The sequence below is a fragment of the Colobus angolensis genome, unplaced genomic scaffold, assembly GCF_000951035.1.
Source record: "Colobus angolensis palliatus isolate OR3802 unplaced genomic scaffold, Cang.pa_1.0 Scaffold107, whole genome shotgun sequence".
Classification (NCBI taxonomy): Eukaryota; Metazoa; Chordata; class Mammalia; order Primates; family Cercopithecidae; genus Colobus; species Colobus angolensis.
Genome location: NW_012111697.1, coordinates 404,665 through 428,652, shown reverse-complemented (window position 1 = coordinate 428,652; position 23,988 = coordinate 404,665). Strand labels below are relative to the sequence as shown.

The window sequence follows — 23,988 nt, the reverse complement described above, 5'->3', positions numbered from 1 at the left end:
GTCTTTATTGAAATTGTTTTCCTCTCCAAATGAGTATTTTCCCTTCCTTCATGAGATACAGTTGGAGAGAATATTTCTTGAATAGAAAGACGTTATTTTCAAATATGGAGTTTTAAAGAAAAATTTAGTAAGGACGAATGTTTCTTCATAATTAGATTCAGAAACAAACAAAAACCCCCCAAAACCAAATGTGGTCTATAGTGACTCTTAAAAGGCACTTACAATTTTAGAAGTTAAAAAAAATCCTCTTACTTAATCCAGTTCATCAGCTCCACTGTATCTGGATCATAGAATTCTCTCAACTCGGAGAGTTCATCCATCATTCCTGGCCAGAACTGAAATTAAAAACAAAACAAAAACAAAATCCACCCCTATACCCACAACTATCACTAAGATTAAATGAAAAAAAGATAAACTGCATATAATGTGTGAACTAAATAAACATGGCAACTGGAACATACAACTATTTCACCTCTGCAGCAACCCTCCTAATACAAGGGAACTGGCGTCTGGGAAGTGTCTGAAATTATCTTCAGCTGAAGCTAATCAGGATGAGAGGTATCACCAACTTTAAAAAATGGTCCTTTTAGCTTGTTCCAATAAAAATGCTATTGTATGTGATGTTAATACCTGACAAAACATTACCTTGACATGACAAAAATGCCAACCATGAGAAAGCTCAGAGTCCATTAGGAATATGTAATTAACTAATACCACGCAATTCACCCCTAAAAGTAGAATGTATCCTGTAGAAGACAGAGCCGTTTTATGGCTGCAAAAATGTTTTAGAATACGGCATTGTTTTATCCTCACAATAACCCATGACATGGATGACGCAACAGGCAGCATCACCCACTGGGATTTATTTTTCATTTAGAAGTGTGGAAACTGTGGCTCAGAGAGGTATCTGACTTGACCAACTCACAAGTGGCAGTAACCTGGACCCTGGCTCCAAATCCAGCCCCCTTTTCATTTCATAATAGCATGACTGTATTTTTGTACTAGAAATCTGGTCAAATGGTTTGACATATATTAATATAATTGCTGGTACAATGAGAGAGAAGAATCTTTAAATGTAGGGCTCTCCAGGAAAATCTGGTACATCTGGTTGTATTTATACCACTTGGTGCCTCCTGGTCAACTTGAGTTACTTAAGATTTTGTAAATAAAATATAAAAACTACTCTCTGAATAACCCACTTATCTAATACCTTAAGTCCATTTAATTCAACAATTAACTAAATCTTAATTGTTTTTATCAAATGACAGTTGACTAAAAAGACTTGATCATATCTATATACATCCTAAGGTTAAAGGCAGAATTCATTTCACATATTAGCACAGAACACCAGTGACAACGTATGTATGCTCCACTGACATAGAAAATAGAATACTTTTATTTAAGAACCACTAGTAGAATTAAAGCAGCACCTGATTGATCTCTGGCTGTGTTTGAGACCTATCACTTTTTTTTTGGTCATCTCATCTTTGGCCATTTTTACTGCTCATTCAAATCTTGTCTCCTGGGTGGGTGAATCAGGAAAATTGCTAGTGATGGGAAATCAGGTGTCAGGACTTCTGGTTCTAGTTTTTGGAAGAGATGTAGTAAAAATTACTGATTAAATGATACCTTTGTAACATTTCAATGATCTATTTTTCCTTATTAATTTGATAACCAATAGAATACCAACTTTTTAATGAAATGCTCTAATTCTTACAGCATAAACATATTTGAAATCTGTGAACTCAATGAATATTAGGTATTTTTCTAGTTTGAAAGTTACTAATTCTGAAAACGTTAAAAGCTAGTGAGAATTTTGTGGCAAACTCCTTTAACCATATGAAAGTGCTGAATTAACTAACTGCTGTTTTTACCAATCAACAGTAGGGATTTCAGCAATCCAAATAAGTTAATCAAGACCAACGTACTAATTTTACTAAAGTCTTGACTTCAGAGTGGAGGCTAGTACATGCTTTTTTCCTTTTAATAGGCTTATCCTAAAGAGAGATATAGTAAAATTGGTAGTATAAACAAGAAATTTTGAAACCCTAATAACAATTGCAATGTAAAACTGAAATCAGGCTTTGAAACATGAATTCACGTTACTTACAGGTAAGTCTGTAAGAGTTGGAATAGTTGGAAAACAGATTCAGTTTCAGGGTAACCCCTCATACCTGTAACATCTTTATTTTCTCTGTGATTTTATATACGTTTTGTGGAGATGAAATATCTGAACTATTTTACACAGTGAAAGCTGAATGCATTAGGATTTCTCCTGAAGTCCTGTATCAAGAGGCTAGGCCAACAGTCTTCTGGAGGATTCCTTAGGGTACTAACTCCCTCATTCAGGGAAAACCTGCAAGGATTTCCTGGAGATGATGGCTTCTTTAGCCATCCTGGTTCTTCTATAGCAGTGGTTTTCAAGAGGAGTGAGGGGAGAGATTGTGCCCCCAGCCCTAGTCCCAGGGTGTTTGCCAATGTCTGGTGACATTTTTGGTTGTTGCAGCCAGGGGAGAGGTGCTTCAATGAGTGGGCAGAGGGTGAAGGTGCTGCAGAGCAGCCTACAGCACAAAGGACCGCCCCTGCCCCAGGCGGCAAAGAATTCTCTGGCCCAAGTGTCAATGTGCCACTGCTGAGAAACCCTGTAAACGCTACAGCAGGGGGTTCTTAAACTTGGGGGGCTGGTTAAGTGCATATTTCTGTACTGGACTCCCACGCTTCTGACTCGGTAGGTCTGGAGTGGGACCCAAACACATGCATGTTTACAGGATCCCAAGAGATGCTGATGCTGTTTATCTGGGGACCACGCTTCAAGAGTCAGTGCTCCCTAGGACAGTTTACTTCTTATACAATGTCCTTCTTCAATTTTATTAAAAAAAAACAACCTCAGTCCTCAAACAGCAAAAAAAAAAAAAAAAAAAAAAAAATCTAAAATTTCAATAGATAGCTGAGACATAAAGAACTGAACCTACATGCACACAGGCAGTGTGAAAGATGGTTATTGTCTGGTACAGCTTCAGTGGTGAGAAAAACATTCATGGGCTTTATCTTTTCTGTGAGGAGTGTGCTTTAATCCTCAGCACCATTGTGTAAAGAAAGGTAAACTGACTGGACTCCTCAGTAACATATACCGTTTAATCCTTAATTGTTGGTGTCTAGATGTTTTTAATGAGTTTCAGTTATTTACATTACAGCAATAAAATTCCCAGAGGTGGGGAGGCATAAATCTATTTGTGTGTTTTTTAATATCTAGGAGTTAGCACAGGGTTTTGCTAATGGTAAATGTTTGATAGGCTCATGACAGAACACATTTTTTGAAATATTTACAACACAGTATTTAGCAGTATTTTCTTTAGCCTGAAACCTTTGGTTCACAAAATCCTACATGAAAATATAAGCAAATAAACCCCAAAGCTGTGCTGCTCTAGCTGATCCTCTCTGTGGAAGGCCCCACCAACCCTGCTTTTAGCCACCCTCCTGAATCAGGGAACAACTCTACACGGTAGAGTCTGAAACCCATCATTCCAACTCAAAGGAAAACTTAAAGGGAAAAAAATCTAAAACTTAGTATGTTAAGTTTTTTAAAAAGAGAGGTCAGAAGCTCAATTGGATAAAATAGTCTGTGCTATCTGCCCTGATGATGATTCAAGACTGTCAGTGTCAAAGATGTGACAAAAAGCCACAGTCAACCTGACCAATGATCACTGTCTCTGATAATATCTGAATTAAAGGGCAGTTCATGCTGTTTCAGAAACTAGTTAAATGAGAATATGAAAAATTCAAATACTTCCTATTGATACTGAAGAACAGATTTAAAAAAGCCTAGCCTTAGACACTATTTATTTATGTGTCTAATTCTCTTATGAAGATAAGCATCTAACAAAATATGGAGCTTAAAGTAAGATACATTTAAAAATCTCTTAGTCTATATAAATCAGGTAATGGGAAAATAATTTTTCTACTTTCATTTCAAAATAGCCTGAAAACACTTTATTTTCAGAATTTGCATCAGCTGAATATTAATAGTCTAAACCAAAATTAATTAGAATTATTAAATGCTATAGTAGTTTTTGCTATCATGTTTTCACTTGTTACAACTATTTGGGAAAAAGATCCGTTTTCCAATCAATGTCACCTGCAGTAAGAAGCTAAAGTGGTATTTATAACCTCCACAAACCACTCTGTTTGCCAAATAATACAAAAAATATACTGAATCAAAGCAATTATTTTGCTAAATAAATGAATGACAAGAATGAGGAAAATCAGTCTTACCTTATAGCATAGATACAGCAGTATTAATATCGGTACTGAATATCGCATTATACATATCTATATAAGAAAGACATTATTTAGATTACAAGTATTTTGAACCTTTTCTTTTTTGAGACAAGATTGTGCTATGTTGCCTAGCCTGGCCTGGAATTCTTGGGCTCAAGTGATCTTCCTGTTTCAGCCTCCTGAGCAGCTAGGATTATAGGAGTGAGCCACTGTGCCCAGCTTTTTAAAACACTTTTGACTTACAGTTTTGCTTTGTAAATATATGACTTAAAAAAATACCAGAAATATAATTTAATGGAGCGCAAGTCTCCAATATGCAGAATAACTGAGTCGATATGAGGATTCTAATCATTTGTAAGATATCTGCAGCTTCTACCATATTGCCACCTAGTGAATTTATGGAGTAGAACAATTCAAAACTGCATTTATAGGCTACTGAAAAATGGTCATACATGTATTAATAATTATCTTCATGAAAATACATTATAATAATAAGTTATAATTCCGGACAAGGGGAGTATTGGTAATTTTAATTCCCCTTTTGTGCTTTTTTTGTATTTCCAAATTCTGTATAATGAATATATCTAACTTATAGTCTGAGAAAAAAGAAGTAGTTTTTAAAAATAAAATTATTTTAAAATAATTCCCTATAAAATCTTAATATATCAATTATGTATTTTTAGCTTCAATTTCAGTATCCATTTTATGTCACTGCTACTGAAAAACAAACAAAAAAAAGTGGTATGAAAGAAATACTACAAGTCACAAAAGGAGATGGAAAAAGGGATGACACTGACCCTCTTTGGGTTATAAAGATGGACTGACTTCAGAAGTAACTCCCATATTTCGGGGCTACATAGGCCGAATGATGCGAACACGCACATGTGTGACGTCCAGAGGTACTTCATTCTGCAAGAACAGATACAGGCGCAAGTCAGGAAGTACTAGTTGTAATATAAACCCGGATCCTGAGATACCGATAAAGGCAGCTTTACAGTCTATGATGGCAGAATCTTACTTAAAACTATGCAGATGCCATTTGCCGAAGGGTTAGTTGTTTAACTCCACTGCCTTTTGAGGACTATGTTTTGAGTAAAACGTAGAGGCACGTTTGTAATTAATTGTAAAAACTGATGATGAATATTTTATACTGAGAGAAGATAGTATATAAGGATGATTTTATGGGAACCATGATTATTAATGAAGATGACTGTCACTTTCCACATTATATTGCTAAGTAACATCAAGAGTGGTCAAATTAAAAAGTAAACAAACAGGTAAGAAAATTACCTCATTGTACTCAATGCCAAGAATCCAAACAGAATGGTATGTATTAAGTTGTAGGCAGTTTCTGGTTTCAGGTTAACTGTGCCTTTTTCCGTTTTACCCACGGATTGTTGATTTGTAGAATCACTGAGTAAAACAGCAACATACAAAATTTGAGCTGGAAACGTAATTTTAGTTAGATCTTTTTAAAAGAAGAAGATACAAGAAATGTATGCCTTTATATATTCAGAAATTGATTATTTCCATAACATGAAATGAATTTGCATTGATCAATTTTGAATTTATGAGGCTAAAAGTGTAATATAAATGCATTAATAATGAGAAAAACTGAAATTTCACAGCAGCTTTGAAGTAAAAATTTAAACTGCTTCAATTCTTTAAAAAAAAGAGAATGCAAAAAAAAAACCCAAATTTTTTTGGAATCTCTGAAACTGAAAGAGAGCTTTAAAAGATGTTTCACCAGTTATGAGTATTTTTCAAATTTTTACAAATAAAAGCAAAAAACACATCCATTAACTTGGAATTCAGTTTATGAACCCTCAAAAATCACATTTTTAACCTACCAATACCTCCTGATATCCAAAAGATGACTTTTATCAAACAGCTACATTAAAATTATTACACCCAATAAAAGTAACATTAATTCCTTAACATCACCTACTACCCAGTTCATGTTCTATTTTTCCTGTTTGCATCAACTGCTTTTTTCAGGTTTCTCTGAATCAGGAACTAAGAACTGCACATTGCATTTCACTAACACATCTCTTTAAATATCTTTTGATCTATAAAAGTATCTCCTTTTTTTAAAAAGCAGGCCATTTGTTTGGGGAAGAACACGGAACATACGTCCTGACGCTGTTCCCGTCTCCCAGGTGTGGCTCACAGGGGTGGTTATACACTTCATGCTTCTTGTAAACTCGTAATTAGATCTAGAGGTTTATTAGACACAAGTTCAGTGTTTTGGCAAGAACACTTCACGGGGTTATGATGCACAGTAGTCCCCTCTCATCTGTGGATTCACTTTCAGTGGTTAGTTACTGAGGAAACTGCTGTCCGAAAATATTAAATGGAAAATTCCAGAAATAAACTATTCATAGTGCTGAATTACACGTTATTACATGATGAAATCTCTCTATCCTTGTCTGTCCCACCTGAGACACAGATCATCATCCCTTGCTCCTGTGTTTCCACGCTGTATACTCTACCCACCCACCCGAGACAGAGAAGCAGATACATTCAGCTACTAAACTACTAATAAAGATACATTTAAATGCCCCTGTATTGTTTGTGTTCAGGCAGCCCTTATTTTACTTAATTAAGACCCCAAAGTACAAGAGAAGTGATGCTGGCATGTTGCTATTGATTGTTGTATTTTATGATTATTGTTAATCCCTTACCATGGTTAATTTATAAATGAAACTTTATCACAGGGATGTATGTATGGGAAAAAAACATAGTATAGAGAGGGTCTGAAACTATCCAAAGTTTCAGGCATCCACTGAGGGACTTGAAACATTCCCACAGAAAGCGGGACAGCTCTACTCCACATTGCATTACACTGGGAAGCACACATTGCCTGGCTGTCTCCACTTCAGTGATGTTAAGACTGATCAGTGTTTAGATGTTGCACAATTTGTTGTCGAGGGAAAAAGAAAACAACAGTAAAGGTTACTAGTTAAAGATGAAACTTTCATGAAGGTCTATTGATCACTTCATACATATCCAATAGAACTGGGCACCTGTGATGCTTCTCTATGTAACTAAAGACTTGACCTTTTTTATTTCCCAGAAATCCTTTTTTCCCTATCCATAGATACACAGGAAAATTAAAAGGATATTCTAAGGCTGTTCTCACCATTGGTAATTCACCACTGGAATCTTAAAGGAAATATTACAACCCAAACACTGGTTTCTCTGTTGGTACAGAAAGGATACTCCAAACAAGGAGAATATCCATAAACAGGGCAAGGTGTGAAAAGTAAATAAAAATAAAACAGACAAGGAGAGTATCTGCTCTTATCCTCTTCAGATACCTAAGAGAAGTCCTCAGCACCTCCCCAATAACCCAGTCAAACTGGAAATCTCTGATTAATTCCATGAACACAGAACACTTTCAGATGTACCCCTCGCACTAATGCAGACGTGCTGCATAAAAGTTACAGTATCCGGCAGGGTGCAGTGGCTCATGCCTGTCACCCCAACACTTTAGGAGGCTGAGGCAGGCAGATCACTTGAGGTCAGGAGTTCAACACCAGCCTGGCTAACATGGTGAAACCCCGTTTCTATTAAAAATGCAAAAATTAGCTAGAGGTGGTTGTGTGTGCCTATAATTCCAGCTACTTAGGAGGCTGAGGCGGGAGAATTGCCTGAACCCAGAAGACAGAGGTTGCAGTGAGCTGAGATTGCACCACTGCACTCCAGCCCAGGCAAGAGTGAAAGCATCTCAAAAACAAAACAAAACAAAGCAAGTCATAGTATCATTCTTCCTAGTACTAAAAAGGTAGCAATACTTTAAAAAATTGGCACTGACAAAAGGCCCTTATTTAAAAGTTAATTCACATTTGGACATAGTCGTGCCACATAACAACATTTTGGCCAACAACAGATGACACTTACCACAGTGGACTCGTAAGATGATAATGGAGCTGAAAAATTCCTATTGCCTAGTGACATCATAGCCATCATAATGTCATAGCACAGTCACTTTGTTTCTTAAATAGATTTACTGTAGCCTAAGTGCACAGTGTTTATAAAGTCTACAATAGTGTATGGTAACATCCTAGGCCTTCACATTCACTCACAGGCTCACACAGAGAAACTTCCAGTCCTGCAAGCTCCATTTATGATAGCTGCCCTATATAGGTATGTAATTTTTAATCTTTTATATAGTATTTTTTTTTAATAGAGATAGGGTCTCCCTCTATTACCCAGGCTAGAGTGCAATGGTGCAATTATAGTTCACTGAAACCTCAAATGCCTGGGCTGAAGTGATCCTCCCGCCTCAGCCTCCTGACTTGTTAGCACTACAGTTTGCACACATCATGCCTGGCTAATTTTTCTTTTCTTTCTTCTTTTTTTTTTTTTTTTTATGTAGAGATGGGGTCTTGCTATGTTGCCCAGGCTGGTCTAGAACTCCTGGCCTTAAGCAATCCTTCTCAGTCTCCCAAAGCACTGGAATTATAGGCGTGAGCCACCATACCTGGCCTTTGTATTTTTACTGTACCTGTTCTATGTTTAGATACATTTAGTTACACAAAATACTTACCATTGTGTTACAATTGCCTACAGTATTTAACATAGTAACTTGCTGTCCAGGTTTGTAGCCTAGATGCAGTAGGTTATAACATATAGCCTAGGTGTGTAGTAGGCCATACTATCTATGTTTGTGTAAGTACACTCTATGACATTCGCACAATGATAAAATCACCTAATATGCATTTCTCAGAACATATCCCCCTTGTTAAGTGACACATGACTGTACTACGATTCTTTAATTACTTTAATGTAGTGCTTTTCCTCTAATAAAATCCTAATATCCCTATCTGGTAGATGAAGATGCTCTAAAATCTTTTACCTATGATCATATACCAAATCAGCCTCCAGAGATGGCTCATAGATTCACACAGGGCATGGCAGATATTTTCACAAAGATACTGCAGGCCCACTGAACTTCCTGCTTTGTATGCAGTCTAGAGTCCTGTCGACACTTGGTATGTCTGGAATAATATTAAATCACACTGTCCAGAATAATTTCCATCTATTTTCACAGGGCTAAATTTTATCTTGGGTTAGGTATAAAAAAGAACACTTCTGAAAGATAGTAAAATAGTTTATGGTCAATGAAATATTTTCATGGTTCAATGTTGCTTCATTCTTAATAATCATAAAACCTCTCAACTGCTCTGGACTCATTTTAATGACAGCTCTCTCGTGGCTGTGAATCACAGTTCACCAGCATCTTAATTGGCAAGGTAGCTACAGAAAAAGGGCTTCCTCCTGAGCTTCATTAAGTTTTCACAAATGACAGTAGCTTCAACTTCTTACACTTAATTTTCTTTCAGTTTAACACAAACAGTCAACGCAAATCGCCCCCAGCAGCTTGATGGGTAGATATTCTTACAAGTTTTTAAAAAGCCTTTATACTCTTGATTTTTTTCTTTCAGTAGATTAGTAGACATGCTAAGTTTTTTAAAACTGGCAGTTATTACTCAAAACTTTCAGTAGATACTAATAATTATGGTCCACTCCAGTATTATCAGCCCTGAAGCAAGATGCAAGAAAACAAATGAGCAATAATTAATTAACTCTTACATTTCAAGAGGAATACAAAAAAGCAGCTACAGGTGGAAGGCAGAAAAACACAGGATGCTAATGATGGAAACACAACAGAGGCTTATGAGTCAACAGTGATAAAGAAACCAGTTCATGATGGCTTGTACCTGCCAAAGTCTAGGCACCAGACACTATTTTAAGTGCTTTATGTTGTTCTGACTTACTTATTTCTCAAATACCCTGTAGAGTAAGTACTCTTAGTCTTCCCATTCTAAAGATAAGGAAATGGACATATCGAAAGGTTATGTAACTGACTCAAGGATCACTTTGTCCCCAAGTGTGCAGGCCAACACTTAGGCCCAGACCGTATGCAATCTGATCGTTACTCTGTTGTCTCTTAACTACTGGGAGTGTAGTTCACTGTAAAAGAGGTATGTTCCCCCTTTAAGATGAATACTATTACTCTGTTCTGTGTCTAATATTCTGACTTTCAACTTTGCAATTTTTCTGCAACATGGAACAAGTTCATTAATAGGAGATCATTAGATTTCTGAAATATACCATACCTGAGATTATGAAAGGCAACAACGAATGCTACAGTCACTGTGATGGACAGAACGAATACGTAAGCATAAAAAAGCAGAGTGTCTGAAAGCCTTCCAAATGTATTAAAAGGCAGGAGGCCAAAAGCTTCTTCACACAGATAGAGATTTGCATCAAAATCCCTAGGGAATAAATGGAAAGCAAAGTATTAAATTTAATACAAGACAAAGAAATGACATTACATCTTTCCTCAAAGGGAGTCTGTAATTAATAGGTGAAGGCATAATGACAACTTAAGTTTTAAAGTCCCTGCTGATTCAACAGAAAATAGCAAACACAGATTTTCAATTCAGTTATACCTTGTTGCTCCAAGCCCAAATTTTGCCTTCAGAAATTTAAATATGTGTTCATCTGACTTCAGGTTAAGAATTTTCTATCGAGGAAAGAGAAAACAAAAATTGCTATTAGTCCTTTAGGCATAGTTTCCTGATAATTCCCCATTGAATTTATATATTCAGTGTCCAATTTCACAGGAGCGTGTGGGTGTATAAAATCAGTAAATGTTCACAGTAGTTCGCAGAACTGAGGAATTCCAAAGCAGGGACTTCCAAACTCCTTCCAATCCCCACTCCCCATTTTAGCATAATCCTTTATTCAAAAAACATCTTATACATAAGTTAAATATGCAAAATAGGTAAAAGATGAGATTTTTTGGTTTCAGGGAGAGGGAGAAGGCTGAGGCATAGTGAGCGTAAGTTTTCAGACCAGAAAACTGACAAGACGATGATCTGAAACCTCAAATAGATACACCACCCACAAGGCCTGTCTGGCTTTGGGACTTTTGGTCTGCGGATATAATCGATCCAAGACTTATTCACTCAAAGACAATTCAAGACAGTTGTAACCCTCAAGGGGTGGACAGACAAATATGAGTGTTCATCATTAGTGATTACAATTTTAACTCATATAATTCTATTTTAAATTTGTGGCTTAAAAATCCATATATAATAACATAAATGGTGAAGAAATTCTATTCGAAGAAAAATGAAGATAGGGAAAAAAGATGAAGCCACAACTGAGTTCAGTACACACAATATATTCATTAGAGATGAGCCACAAATCTGGTCTTTTGCATTCCAGCAGCAAATGCAAAGAGGTAGGTCAATATATTTATGTTACTCACAGGTTTATAAGAGTAAAACAAAACAGTTGCTCAGAAGAGATCCTAAGAGTCCTAGAACTGAGACTCAAAATAAATTTTTCCCATGGGTATAGCAAAAACAGCAAGGACTTTCAAGGAAAATTTTCTCTACTTCCTCTTTTTGTAGGTCACTGGCAAGACATCAAATGCAATTCAACAGATGTTATTCTTTGGGGGTTCAAAAAATGGTGGTCCAGGGATGCAGCTCTTCACTGATTTAATCCAAGAACAGGTCACTGAATATGTACAGTGGGCCAATGGAAGAACTGTGTATCTTTCGGCCACTTTTCCAGAAATGCTAGCAGTTCCACTCAAATAGGTTTTTGAAAAAAAAATTTTTAGTAGAGTTTAGGTTTTGCTATGTTTCCCAGGATGGTTTTGAACTCCTAGCTAGCCTCAGGCGATCCTCCTACCTTAGCCTACCAAAATGCTGGAATTACAGGCATAAGCCACCATACCTGGCTTTGAATAAACTTTTTAATTTTTAATTTTTGTGGGCACATAGTAGATGTATGCATTTATGGAGTATATGAGATATTCTGATACAAGCATATAGTGTGTAATAATCCCACCAGGATAAATTCATCAACTCAAAAAAAAGCTTTTGGCTGAGTGCAGCGGCTCGTGTCTGTAATCCTAGCACTGTGGGAGGCTGAAGTGGGGGGATACCTTGAGCCCAGGTGTTTGAGACTGGCCTGGGCAACATGGCAAGATCCCATCTGTACAAAAATTGTGAAAATTAGCCAGGTGTGGTGGCACACACCTGTAGTCCCAGCTACTCAGGCTGAAGTGGAATGACTGCTTGAGCCCAGGAGGGTCAAGACTGCCGTGAACCAAGATCGTGCCACTGGACTCCAGTCTGGGTGGCACAGCGAGATCCCATCTCAAAAACACAAAAACAGAAACAAAAGTAGAAATTTAAAAATAAATTATTGACAAGTACTGGACTATATGGAGTTTAAGAACATACTGACAGCCGGGCATGGTGGCTCACGCCTATAATCCTTTGGGAGGCCAAGGCAGGTGGACTGCTTGAGCCTAGGAGTTTAAGACCAGCTTGGGCAACACAGCAAAACCTTGTCTCTACAAAAAATACAAAAATTAGCGTGGTGATATGCATCTATAGTCCCAGCTACTCAAGAGGCTGAGGTGGGAGGATCACCTAAGCCCAGGAGATCGAGGCTGCAGTGAGCCGTGACCACACCAGTGCATTCCAGTCTGGGTGAGAGACCCTGTCCAAAAAAACAAAACAAAACAGAAAAAAGAACATAGTGACATAGTGACTGGCTGAGTGAAGACTCTTTTTTTCTTTGATAGTCAACAGACGTGAACAAGGACCACAGTTCTCTTGTGGAAAAGGAGCTTGTTTTGCAGATGCCTCCTATCCTGAGACCAACCTTCTAGGACAGGTAAAATTATCTGAAGAAATCAATGTAGTTTTGCTCTAGCATAAAAACAAATGGGATATCAAGGTCCAAGAACTATGCCTTTAATAAAGCCTACCCTGAAAAAAAATTAAAAAGCCAATAAAAACATTTAAAAAGTATGTTAAACGAAGCAGAGCCCCTGGGGCAATGTAAAAATCTTAGCAAAGCACCTACTGGACATAAAACCAATGGATGCCTACGTTACTAAATGAGTTGTTCTGTTAGGCATGTTACATATAAGTCAGTTAAATGTTGGGAAAAATGAGCTTAACTCTTCTTTCTAGCAGAAAGTAGATAGTAAAGCCAGTTTACTTATTAACTGAACTCAATAAAAATCACGTCTTCTTTTTTAAGTATCACAGTACAGAAAGTTATGTGTATATTATGGTACTAAAAATAAAAATTTTAAATTTAGGGAAATATTTGTTTAGTGCTTTTTAAGCTTTGAAAAGTTTCATAACAAAAGGTGAGTAAGTTCAAGGTGGGACATAAAAGTACATAGAAATGAATGACTAAAATCAATAAAATAATTGTTGTTACTAAGACAAAGTTAAAACTGAGCCTGTTTGAAGTAAAACTGGTAACTCTCCAGTCACGTCACGGTAATACACTTTATAAAGCAAGAATTTATTTAAAATTCAAAGTTTCAAAGAAGCCAGGTGTGGTGGCACCTGCAGTCCTAGCAACCTGGGAGGCTAAGGTGGGAGGGTCATTTGAGACCAAATGTTCAAGAACAGCCTGGGAAACGGCAAGACCCAGTCTCTAAAAAAATTAGTTTACTAAAAATGAAAAAGAAAGTTTCAAAAATTATCTCCAATGCCATAAGTTAATTAAAAATACATTAAATATGTCATTTTATTAACTTACCTTAATTATGTTGTTGAGAAAAAGTGTCAAACATAAAACCATAAATAAATGCAACAAAAGTTTCCCAAGCCTATTAAGGAAGCTTCCAGTTTTCAGATTTTTCTAGAAATTAAAAGAGTTATGTTTTAATTCTTCAGTTTTAAAATAACTTCATAAACACTGAAGATAAGCTTACTTAAGGATTTAAAAACACTGGCTCATACAACATAAAGGGAAAATACACGTAGAAAATACAATCTACTCATTTTCATGGGGTTACACTGTCTTAATATCTGTGATTTTCTAGTAGTAAATGAGTCACTTAATAATGAGCTTCATAAGATGAGGAAATGTGTCCTAGTCTTTTTTTTTTTTTCCCTAATTATTTTTTAAGACCTTAGCAACTGGACGATTGGGGTCTGCCATTTGGAAGGTATTCAGGATACGCTGACCGAACAAACTGTTACATCTTTTTTTTTTTCTTCTCTTTTTCTTTTGAGACGGAGTCTCACTCTGTTGCCCAGGCTGGAGGGCAGCAGAGCGATCTCAGCTCACTGCAAGCTCCCCTTCCTGGGTTCACGCCATTCTCCTGCCTCAGCCTCCCGAGTAGCTGGGACTACAGGCGCCCGCCACAACGTCCAGCTAACGTTTTGTATTTTTAGTAGAGACGGGGTTTCACCATGTTAGCCAGGATGGTCTTGATCTCCTGACCTTGTGATCTGCCCACTTCAGCCTCCCAAAGTGCTGGGATTACAGGCATGAGCCACCTTGCCCGGCCCTGTTACATCTTTTATCCATTAATTCCCACATCACAGACATAGTTACAACTCAGTTACATAAAAGACCTATAGGTGTAAAAAGAAGTACATTGTGCCTTTTGACATGTAATAGTTTTCTTACAATCATCAGATAATTTTATACATTGTTAAATATAATAATATCTTAACAGTTCAAATACGAGTAATATTTATTTATAATTAAGGTTAAAAGGATGACTGTGAACTGCTGTTTTTGATTGTCAACTAAAAGCCTTTGTCCATAACAATTCTCACTCAAAAGACTAACAAGAAAAATGATTTCTTTTTCTCAAAGTGGAAAACAATGGCTTCTTGACATAGAAATGTTTCTAGTATATGTGAAACAGGATGTTTTAATTTTAAGCAAAAACAAATGACTCATATCTTATGTAAATACAAGAAATTTAATTATATAAATAAAGCTAAAAGAGCAAGTCATTGTTTTCAAACATGATTTGACAATACTCTAGGAAATGTTCTACTGTTTCTAAAGCTATTTATTTGGATTTTCAAAATTCTCAAAACAGAGTTAATTTTGGTTCACCTAAAAATAACTAGTATGGTATGGAAGGATGGGGAAAAGAGTAGCTTTACTACATCAAATGACAACAGGGTATCCACCAACGTGAAAGACTGTGATGAACACGCCCCAACATAAGCAGGAGACTCTTCTCATTCCTGAGTTCATACTCATGAAAATTAAAAACTTTTCTCTTTTACTTCAACTTTAAATCAGTGGCATTCAACTAAGCACCTTTAGCCGATCCCCACATTGAAGGTAAGGTTCCAATTCTCTAAGAAGTAACTGTCAAAACAAAAAGATGACCTCAGAAAGCTTGAAATAGAAATGCTACCACATGCACATGAAAAAGCACACAATGCCACTTGCGCTTTTTACTGCGAAATCAGGTCATAAATTTCCCTTTGTACGCTGTATGAAAATAAGGTTCAATAAGCCACGCAATTAAAAAAAAGTTTACTTCGATAAAGGACAAAAAAAAGTCCTACCTGAAGTTTTCTTGCAATGAATACTGAAAGGTTAAAACTGATGAGCAGTGATCCAAGAATCATGGAATTAAAAAACTGAAGAATGCAGACCAGGAGTAAACTTGTTATCTGTATTCCATACAGCCACGTCGCCTGCAAGAACCAAAGATTAGATGAGTACAAACATTTTACCAAGAGATCACCACATGTCGCCATGTTGGTCATGAGTTGGATACAACCTCAGCTTACAAATAATGCAGAAAACACACAGAGTTTCAAGAAACACAATCTAGGCCGGGCACACCTGTAATCCCAGCACTCTGGGAAACCAAGGCTGGCGGGATCACTGGAGATCAGGAGTTGAAGACCACTGTGGCCAACATAGGGAAACCCCATCTCTATTAAAAATATTAAAAAAAAAAAAAAAAAGGGCCTGGTGCGATGGTTCACGCTTGTAATCCCAGCACTTTGAGAGGCCGAGGCGGGCAGATCACAAGGTCAGGAGATCAAGACCATCCTGGCTAAGAAGTGAAACCCCGTCTCTACTAAAAAATACAAAAAATCAGTCAGGCGTGGTGGCGGGTGCCTGTAGTCCCAGCTACTCAGGAAGCTGAGGCAGGAGAATGGCATGAACCCGGGAGGCAGAGCTTGCAGTGAGCTGAGATTGCGCCACTGCACTCCACACTGGGGGACAGAGCAAGACTCTGTCTCAAAAAAAAAGCCGGGTGTGGTGGCTCGTGCTTGTGATCCCAACTACTTGGGAGGCCGAGACAGAAGAATCGCTTGAACCTGCGAGACAGAGGTTGCAGTGAGCCGAGAATGCGCCACTACACTCCAGCCTGGGCAACAGAGCGAGACTCCATCACAAGAAAAAAAAAAAAAAAGAAACACAATCTAAAAAAGGAAACTAAATCATATACATACCAACTGTTTATTTACCTTTTAATAACAAATCTTCTAACATTAATTAAAAGGGAAGTAAAGAGGGATGATATGAAGTAGAGGATGTAAACAACAACATAAATGTATTTATTCATGGGAATTGGCAAAGGCCATTTGTAATCTTCAGTTTTCTTTTCAACTATTTCAGTTACTGTTTATGGCCAACAATAAGTACTTTACTGTGCTCTGTTCTTTCCTAGCTTTCCATACTCTATACTTCAGGACTGTTTCATTCCTTGCTTTGTCTGTGTTAGTGTGTGCCCAGATCCCCTGATTAGACCGCAAACCCCTCCTGCCGCATGACCTTGTTTTCTCTGACCTCACAGCTTCACAGCAGGCAGCACAGTATAGTGGGCAATGACATCAGCTCCAGCACCAACAGCACGGTACTGCAGTTCCGATTCTGGTGCAAACCAGCTGTGTGACCTAAATGGTTCATCCGTGAACCAGAGACGATGACACCTTCCTCACAGAGTTGATGTAGGGTCTGACAAGAACCAGATGTGGTAATGTATGAAAATGCCTGGTGGCCAAGCACGGTGGCTAATGCCTGTAATCCCAACATCTTGGGAAGTTGAGACAGGAGGATCGCTTGAACCCGGGAGTTCAAGACCAGCTTGGGAAACACAGCGAGACTGTGTCTCCACAAAAATAAAAAAAACTAACCAGGTATGGTGGTGCAAAAGTCCCAGCTGGTCAGGAAGCTGAGGCAGGAGGATCACTTGAGTCCAAGAGGTTGAGGCTGCAGTAAGCTATGATTGCTCCACTGCACTCCAGCTGGGGTAACAGAGCAAGACCTGGTCTCTAAAAAAAAGAGGGGGATGGGCGGATGGGGAGGAAATGCCTGGCACATAATGAGCACTAAGGATTAACTCTCGATGTAATGAAAATTGTTGACAGGTTGATACTAAAAGCAGCAAAACACAACTAACTTGAATACACGAAACATGCCACAAAGAAAAAAAGTCAGTTCCTAACAAAGAGTGGACACTTATTTTGTTAGTTTTCTTCTTCTCTTTCAAATTAGACAATGCCATACTCATACTGACATGTGAAAAATACCAGTTTTATTCAGCAGCAAATCTGATTTTCTCCATGGTTTTGTTTTCTTAAACTCAAGGGAAACAAACCTATTGATAGAAGCATTGAAAAGTGAGGCTTGCAGCAGTTCAGCGCTTTGCTTAGTGTCAGTGGGAACCCAGGGAAATGGATGCTGATGATCTTTAGGATCATGAAGATAATGTATCTTACTCTAGGAGAGTTAGACACTTCAGAAAAACACAAACAAGAAATAGCAATCGATAGGTGGGCTCCTGAGTCAAAACCCAGCACCATTACCTAAAGAAATAATATTGATTTCATAGCAGTATATAGTATTTCATGTACAGGATTTTACATCCTTCACATCCTACCATATCCTTTTCTCACATCAGTGACCATTCTGTGAAAACTTAAATTTTAAATGGTTATGTAACATTCCACCATATGCCATAATTTGTTTGCCACTGGACCATTTAGGTGTTTCTGGCTTTTTATTAACATTGTGAACATCCCTTTAAAAGTTTTTTTCAGATCTGATTCTCAGAATTTCTAATCGAATTCTGATTAGTTATGTATTTTGTTCACTGCTGTATCCCCAGCACCTTAAAGAATACCCACTAGAAGAGTGGCACTTAAAAAACATTGGAGGAATGGATGAATAAAAACATTTCCTTAGGGATAGATTCCTGAGTACAATTACTGGTTAGAGAAGGAAGAGTTTTTCCTTATTAGCAGTTTTATTAGTTGATATAATTCATATATCAAATTCAGCCATTTAAAGTGTACACTTCATGATTTTTGGTATATTCACAGAATTGTGCAACTATCACCTCAGTCTAATTTTATGACATTCTCATCACTTCAAAAGAAACCCATATCCACTACCCATCACTTGCCATCATCCCCTACCCCCAGCCCCAGCAACCACTGATGCACTGTCCTCTACAGATTTGCAAATTCCGGACATTTCACAGAAATAGAATAAAGTGCAGTCTTTTTTGGCTATCTTCTCTTACTTAGCACGGTATTCTCAAGTTTCATCCATGTTGCACCATGTATCCACATTCTTCTTTATTGCTGAACACTATTTATTGCACGGCCGGACTACATTGTTTATGGAAGGGATATGGGCATTCGGGTGGTTTCCACTTTGTAGCTATGAATCACACTGCTATGAACATTCATATACAAACATTTCTGTATGGTTATGTTTTCATTTCTCTTGGTATGTATCTAGGAGTGGGATTGCTAAATCATATGGTAGCTCTATATTTAAAATCAGGGAACGCTGAGGAAATGCTGGTTTTCAAAGTGACTACACCATTTTATAATCCCATCATCATTAACGTATGAGAGTTCTAATTTCTCCACATCCGTGACATTTGTCTCTGTTTTTTAATTTTAGCCATCCAAGTGGGTGTAAAGTGGTATCTGCTTGTGGTTTTGATTTGCATTTCTCTGATAGCTAATGATGTTGAGCATCTTTTCGTGTGTTTATTGGACATTTATGTATCTTACTTGGAGAAATATCTACCCAAATCCTTTGCTGTTTTATCACTGAAAGAGTTATAAGAGTTCTTCATACATTGTGGAATTCCTGATCAGATATATGATTACAAATATTCTCCCTTGTTCTATGGGCTGTCTTTTTACTTTCTTAATACTACACTTTTGAGTACAACAGTTTTAATTTTGATGAAGTCCAACTAATCTGCTTTTGTAAAAGTCACTTGTGCTTTTGGTGTTGTATCTAAGAAGGTCTGTGCTCCTCCAAGGTCATAGAGAGTTATTACTATGTTTTCTTCTAAAAGTTTTGGTTTTAGCTCTTACACTTAGGTCTGTGATTCGCTTTGAGTTAGTGTGTACAGTGAGAGGAAGGGGCTCAACTTCATTCTTTTGCATGTCGGTATCAGTTATTCCTGCACCATTTGTTGAAAAGGCCATTAATTCTCCATTTAATTATCTTCAAACCCTTGTTGAAAATCAACTGACCATTTCTAGTGAGGGTTTATCTCTCTCAATTCTATTCCTTGGGTGTATGTCAATCCTTCTGCCAGTATCACACTGTCCTGATTACTATAGCTTTGTAGTAAGTTTTGTAATTGGAAAGTGTGAGTCTTCCAACTTTACTCTTCTTTTTGAAGATTGTTTTAGCTATTCTGGGTCCCCTGAGTTTCCGTATGAATTTCAGGATCAGCTTGTCAATTTCTGCAAAAACTCCTCCTGGGATTCTGAGAGGGAATGTGTTGAATCTGTAGATCAATTTGGGGAGCACTGCCATCTTAACAAAAGTTAAGTCTTCCAACCCAAGAACGTGCATTATCTTTCCAATCTAGGCGTTTAAAACTTTCAACAATAAGTTGTCACTTTGTGTTAAATTTGTACCTATGCATTTGACTCTTTGATGCTCTTCTTTTTAGGAAGTGTTTGTGTCCTTAGTTCCCTTTTCTCATCGGTTTATAAATGGTTTTCTCATGGATGTGTAGGAACTCTTTAAGGATACTAACTCATTCACAAATGCTTTTTCTCCAAAAACATCTTTCTGTTTGCCTTTATTTGTGGGTGTTTTTTGATGTTTACAGTTCTTTTTATATCAAGTGAGCCTATTTCCAGAAAAAGGGGCAGTTTGTGTAACAAGATTGTATAGTTTTATATACATTCAAATGAAACATTGCTGATGAACAGCCAAAAATGTAAAATTGAGCAGTACTGTGTATTAGGAAGTCCTGGATTATCAGTGGTATACTGGATATTCTTTCCCGGTTCTATTAGGACAGTACAGTATAGAAACAAGGCGGCAAGAATACAGTTGACCCCTGAACAACACAAGTCTAATTATACATAGATTTTACTCTGCCTCTGCTACTCCTGAGAGAGCAAGACCAACCCCTCCTGTACCTCCTCCTCGGCCTACTCAATCTGAAGACGATGAGGATGAAGACCTTTGTGATGATCCACTTCCACTTAATAAACAGTAAGTACATTTTCTCTTCCTTTGGATTTAACATTTCCCTTTCTCTAGCTTACTTTCAGAATATAGTACATAATGCATCACATACAAAATACGTGTTAATCAACTATGTTATTGATAAGGCTTCTGGTCAACAGTAGGCTACTAGTGGTTGAGATTTTGGGGAGTCAAAAATTGTGTGCAGATTTTCAACTGCTGGGGGGAGACGTTGGCACCCGTAGCCCCTGTGCTGTTCAAGAGACAACTGTATATCCTTTCTGTGTATACTAACTGTAGTTGTCTTCAATGGATCGTGTTCAGGCTCCTTATCACCATTCATAATAATCACAGTTAATATCTGTTTAACATTAATAAAATACCAAACATTTTTCCATATGACCCACGTATGACTTACTCAAACTTAGGCAGCCTGGCTGCAGACTCTGTGTGCTTAACCACTATGCTATACTGGCTACCACATAAATAGTACCACAGAGGCTCCAAACTTTGATTTATACATTTGTGTACATTTAAGCAGTACAAGTACAGTTTTGTTACATGTATATAACATATACTGATGAAGTCTGGGCTTTTCCTGTATCTATCACTCAAGTAATGTGAATTGTATCCATTAAGCACTCAACACCCACCCACCTCCCACTCTTCCTGAGACTTAGAACTTTGGAAGTCTGTTAAGATTGAAAAGTTTTAATGTTCCAAGGCAATTATGGAGGAGGTTCAGAATTTTACTAATCTTTCAAAGAGCCAGCTCTATCTATCTATCCATCCATCCATCCATCTATCCATCCATCCATCCATCCATCTATCCATCCATCCATGAGACGGAGTTTCGCTCTCATTGCCCAGGATGGAGTGCAATTGTGCGGTCTCGGCTCACTACAGCCTTCGCCTACTAGATTCAAGTGATACTCCCCCGCTCAGCCTCCCAAGTAGCTGGGATTACAGGTGTCCACCACCACGCTGAGCTAATTTTTGTATTTTTAGTAGAGATAGGGTTTCACCATGTTGGCCAGGCTGGTCTTGAACTCCTGACCTCAGGTGATCCACCCGCCTCAGCCTCCCAAAGTGCTGGGATTATAGGTATGAGCCACCGTGCCCAACCAAGCTAGCTCTTTTTAATTAATTCTATTATTCATATGTTTTCAATAGCATTGATTTCTGCTCTTTTTTATTTTCTTCTCCTGGCTTGAATTTATTTTGTTTCCTTTTTTAAGGTGAAAGCTTGGATGACTGGTTTCAGACTTTGTCTTTTCTAATGTAAGTATTTTAGTGCTACACATTTTCCTCTTAATACTGCTTTGGATGTGTCTCACAAATTTAAATATGCTTCACTTTCATTTTCATTGAGTTCAATGCTCTCCAAGGGTTCCTCTTTGACTCTTTTTTAGTGTATATCTTTATATATTTTTAAAGTGGTTATTCTGGCTATTACTACTATACATGTAATAGTGAGCTTAATTCCCAAGTATTGAAACATTTCCTGTTATCTTTCTGTACTGATTTCAAATTTGAATCCATTGTAGTCAGAGATTATATTCTCTATAATCTTTTTTTTTTTTTTTTTTTTGAGACGGAGTCTCGCTCTGTCGCCCAGGCTGGAGTGCTGTGGCCGATCTCAGCTCACTGCAAGCTCCGCCTCCCGGGTTTACGCCATTCTCCTGCCTCAGCCTCCCGAGTAGCTGGGACTACAGGCGCCCACCACCACGCCCGGCTAGTTTTTTGTGTTTTTTAGTAGAGACGGGGTTTCACTGTGTTAGCCAGGATGGTCTTGATCTCTTGACCTCGTGATCCGCCCGTCTCGGCCTCCCAAAGTGCTGGGATTACAGGCTTGAGCCACCGCGCCCGGCCTATATTCTCTATAATCTTAATTCATTTATGTTTGTTGTTTTATGGCTCGGGAGATAGTCTATGTTGGTAAGTATTCTGTGACTGCTTGAAAAGAATGAGTATTCTGCTGTTGTTGGGTGGAGTTTCTGTAAATGATTATTAGATTCTGTCGGTTGAAGGTATTGTTGGGTTCTATATCTCTGATGATTTTCTGTCTGGTGTTCTATCAATTGTCCAGAGGGAGGTGTTGAAGTCTCAAACTAAAATTGTGAATTTGTCTATTTCTCCTTTCAGTTCGGTCAGTTTTTGCTTCACACATGTTGCAGTACTGTTGTTTGATGCAGGTATACTTAGGATTACTACGTCTTCTTGGTACACTAAACCTTTTATCATTATATAATGTTCTGTTGTGTCCCTAGTAATTTTCTTTGCTCTGATACCTACTTTCTCTGATATTAACATAGCTACTCCTTTCTTTTGATTAATACTTGCATGTTGTATCTTTCTCCACCCTTTTACTTTCAACTTATCTATACTGTTGTATTTGAAATATGTTTTAGACAACAGTTGGGTCATGCTTTTTAAATCCACCCTGCCATCTCTTTAATTAGTATATTTAGATCATTTACCTTTAATGTAATTATTGCTATTTTAGATATTAAATCTGCTCTTTTATTCCTTTTTGTTTGCTTGTTTCTAATTCCTTCTTTCTTCTTCCTGCCTTCCTGTGGGTTATCTGAATATTTTTAGAATTTCATTTTTATTTATCTGTACTGTTTTTTCATGTACCGCCTCGTATAGTTTTTTAAAGTGGTTATTCTGGCTATTACATTATGCATTAATAACTTATTACAGACTAGTGGTATGGACATTTTAAATGTTTGAGTGAGGCATAGAACCCTAACCTCCATTTAAGTCTCATTACCCTTCCCATTTTATATTGTTTTAAGTATTTCTTTTACATACAGAGAACCGCATAAGACATTGCTATAATTTTTGCTTCAGCCATCAAATATAATATATATGTATTTTTGAGACGAAGTTTCCCTCGTCTCCCAGGCTGGAGTGCAATGGCGCAATCTTGGCTCACTGTAACCTCCACCTCCTGGGTTCAAGCAATTCTCCAGCCTCAGCCTCCTGAGTAGCTGGGATTACAGGCACCCATCACCACGCCCGACTAATTTTAGTATTTTTAGTAGAGATGGGGTTTCGCCATGTTGGCCAGGCTGGTCTTGAACTCCTGACCTCAGGTGATCCGCCCACCTCATCCTCCCAAAGTGCTGGAATTACAGGCATAAGCTACCACACCGAGCCTCAAACATAATTTAGAAACTCAAAAGAATAAGAAAAGTCTGTTATATTTATTCACATTTTTACTTTTTTCATTGCCTTTTCTTCCTTTCTGATGCTCTTAAATTCCTTATTTCTTTTCTGTTTCAACAACTTCCTTTAGCCATTCTCTTAAGGTAGGATTGCTGGTAATATTAGTTTCCTTAATTGAGAATGTTTTGATTTCCCTTTCATTCCTGAAGAGTATTTTAACTAGGTATAGGAGTATAGGCTGACAGG

General features: G+C 37.5%; 1 protein-coding gene across 1 annotated transcript in view; it reads right to left on the bottom strand.

Annotated features, from left to right (window-relative positions):
• The window catches only part of DPY19L3 (dpy-19-like 3 (C. elegans)), a 79,079-nt gene that overhangs the window by 17,581 nt on the left and 37,510 nt on the right, over nucleotides 1–23,988 (bottom strand). Inside the window, exons 8-15 of the mRNA XM_011947299.1 lie at nucleotides 15,660–15,791; nucleotides 13,876–13,977; nucleotides 10,740–10,813; nucleotides 10,404–10,562; nucleotides 5,569–5,691; nucleotides 5,076–5,187; nucleotides 4,273–4,329; nucleotides 253–335 (exon numbers count right to left, since the gene is read on the bottom strand). Of these exons, the coding sequence (XP_011802689.1) occupies nucleotides 253–335; nucleotides 4,273–4,329; nucleotides 5,076–5,187; nucleotides 5,569–5,691; nucleotides 10,404–10,562; nucleotides 10,740–10,813; nucleotides 13,876–13,977; nucleotides 15,660–15,791 (842 nt within the window). The remainder of the gene's footprint in view (nucleotides 1–252; nucleotides 336–4,272; nucleotides 4,330–5,075; nucleotides 5,188–5,568; nucleotides 5,692–10,403; nucleotides 10,563–10,739; nucleotides 10,814–13,875; nucleotides 13,978–15,659; nucleotides 15,792–23,988) is intronic.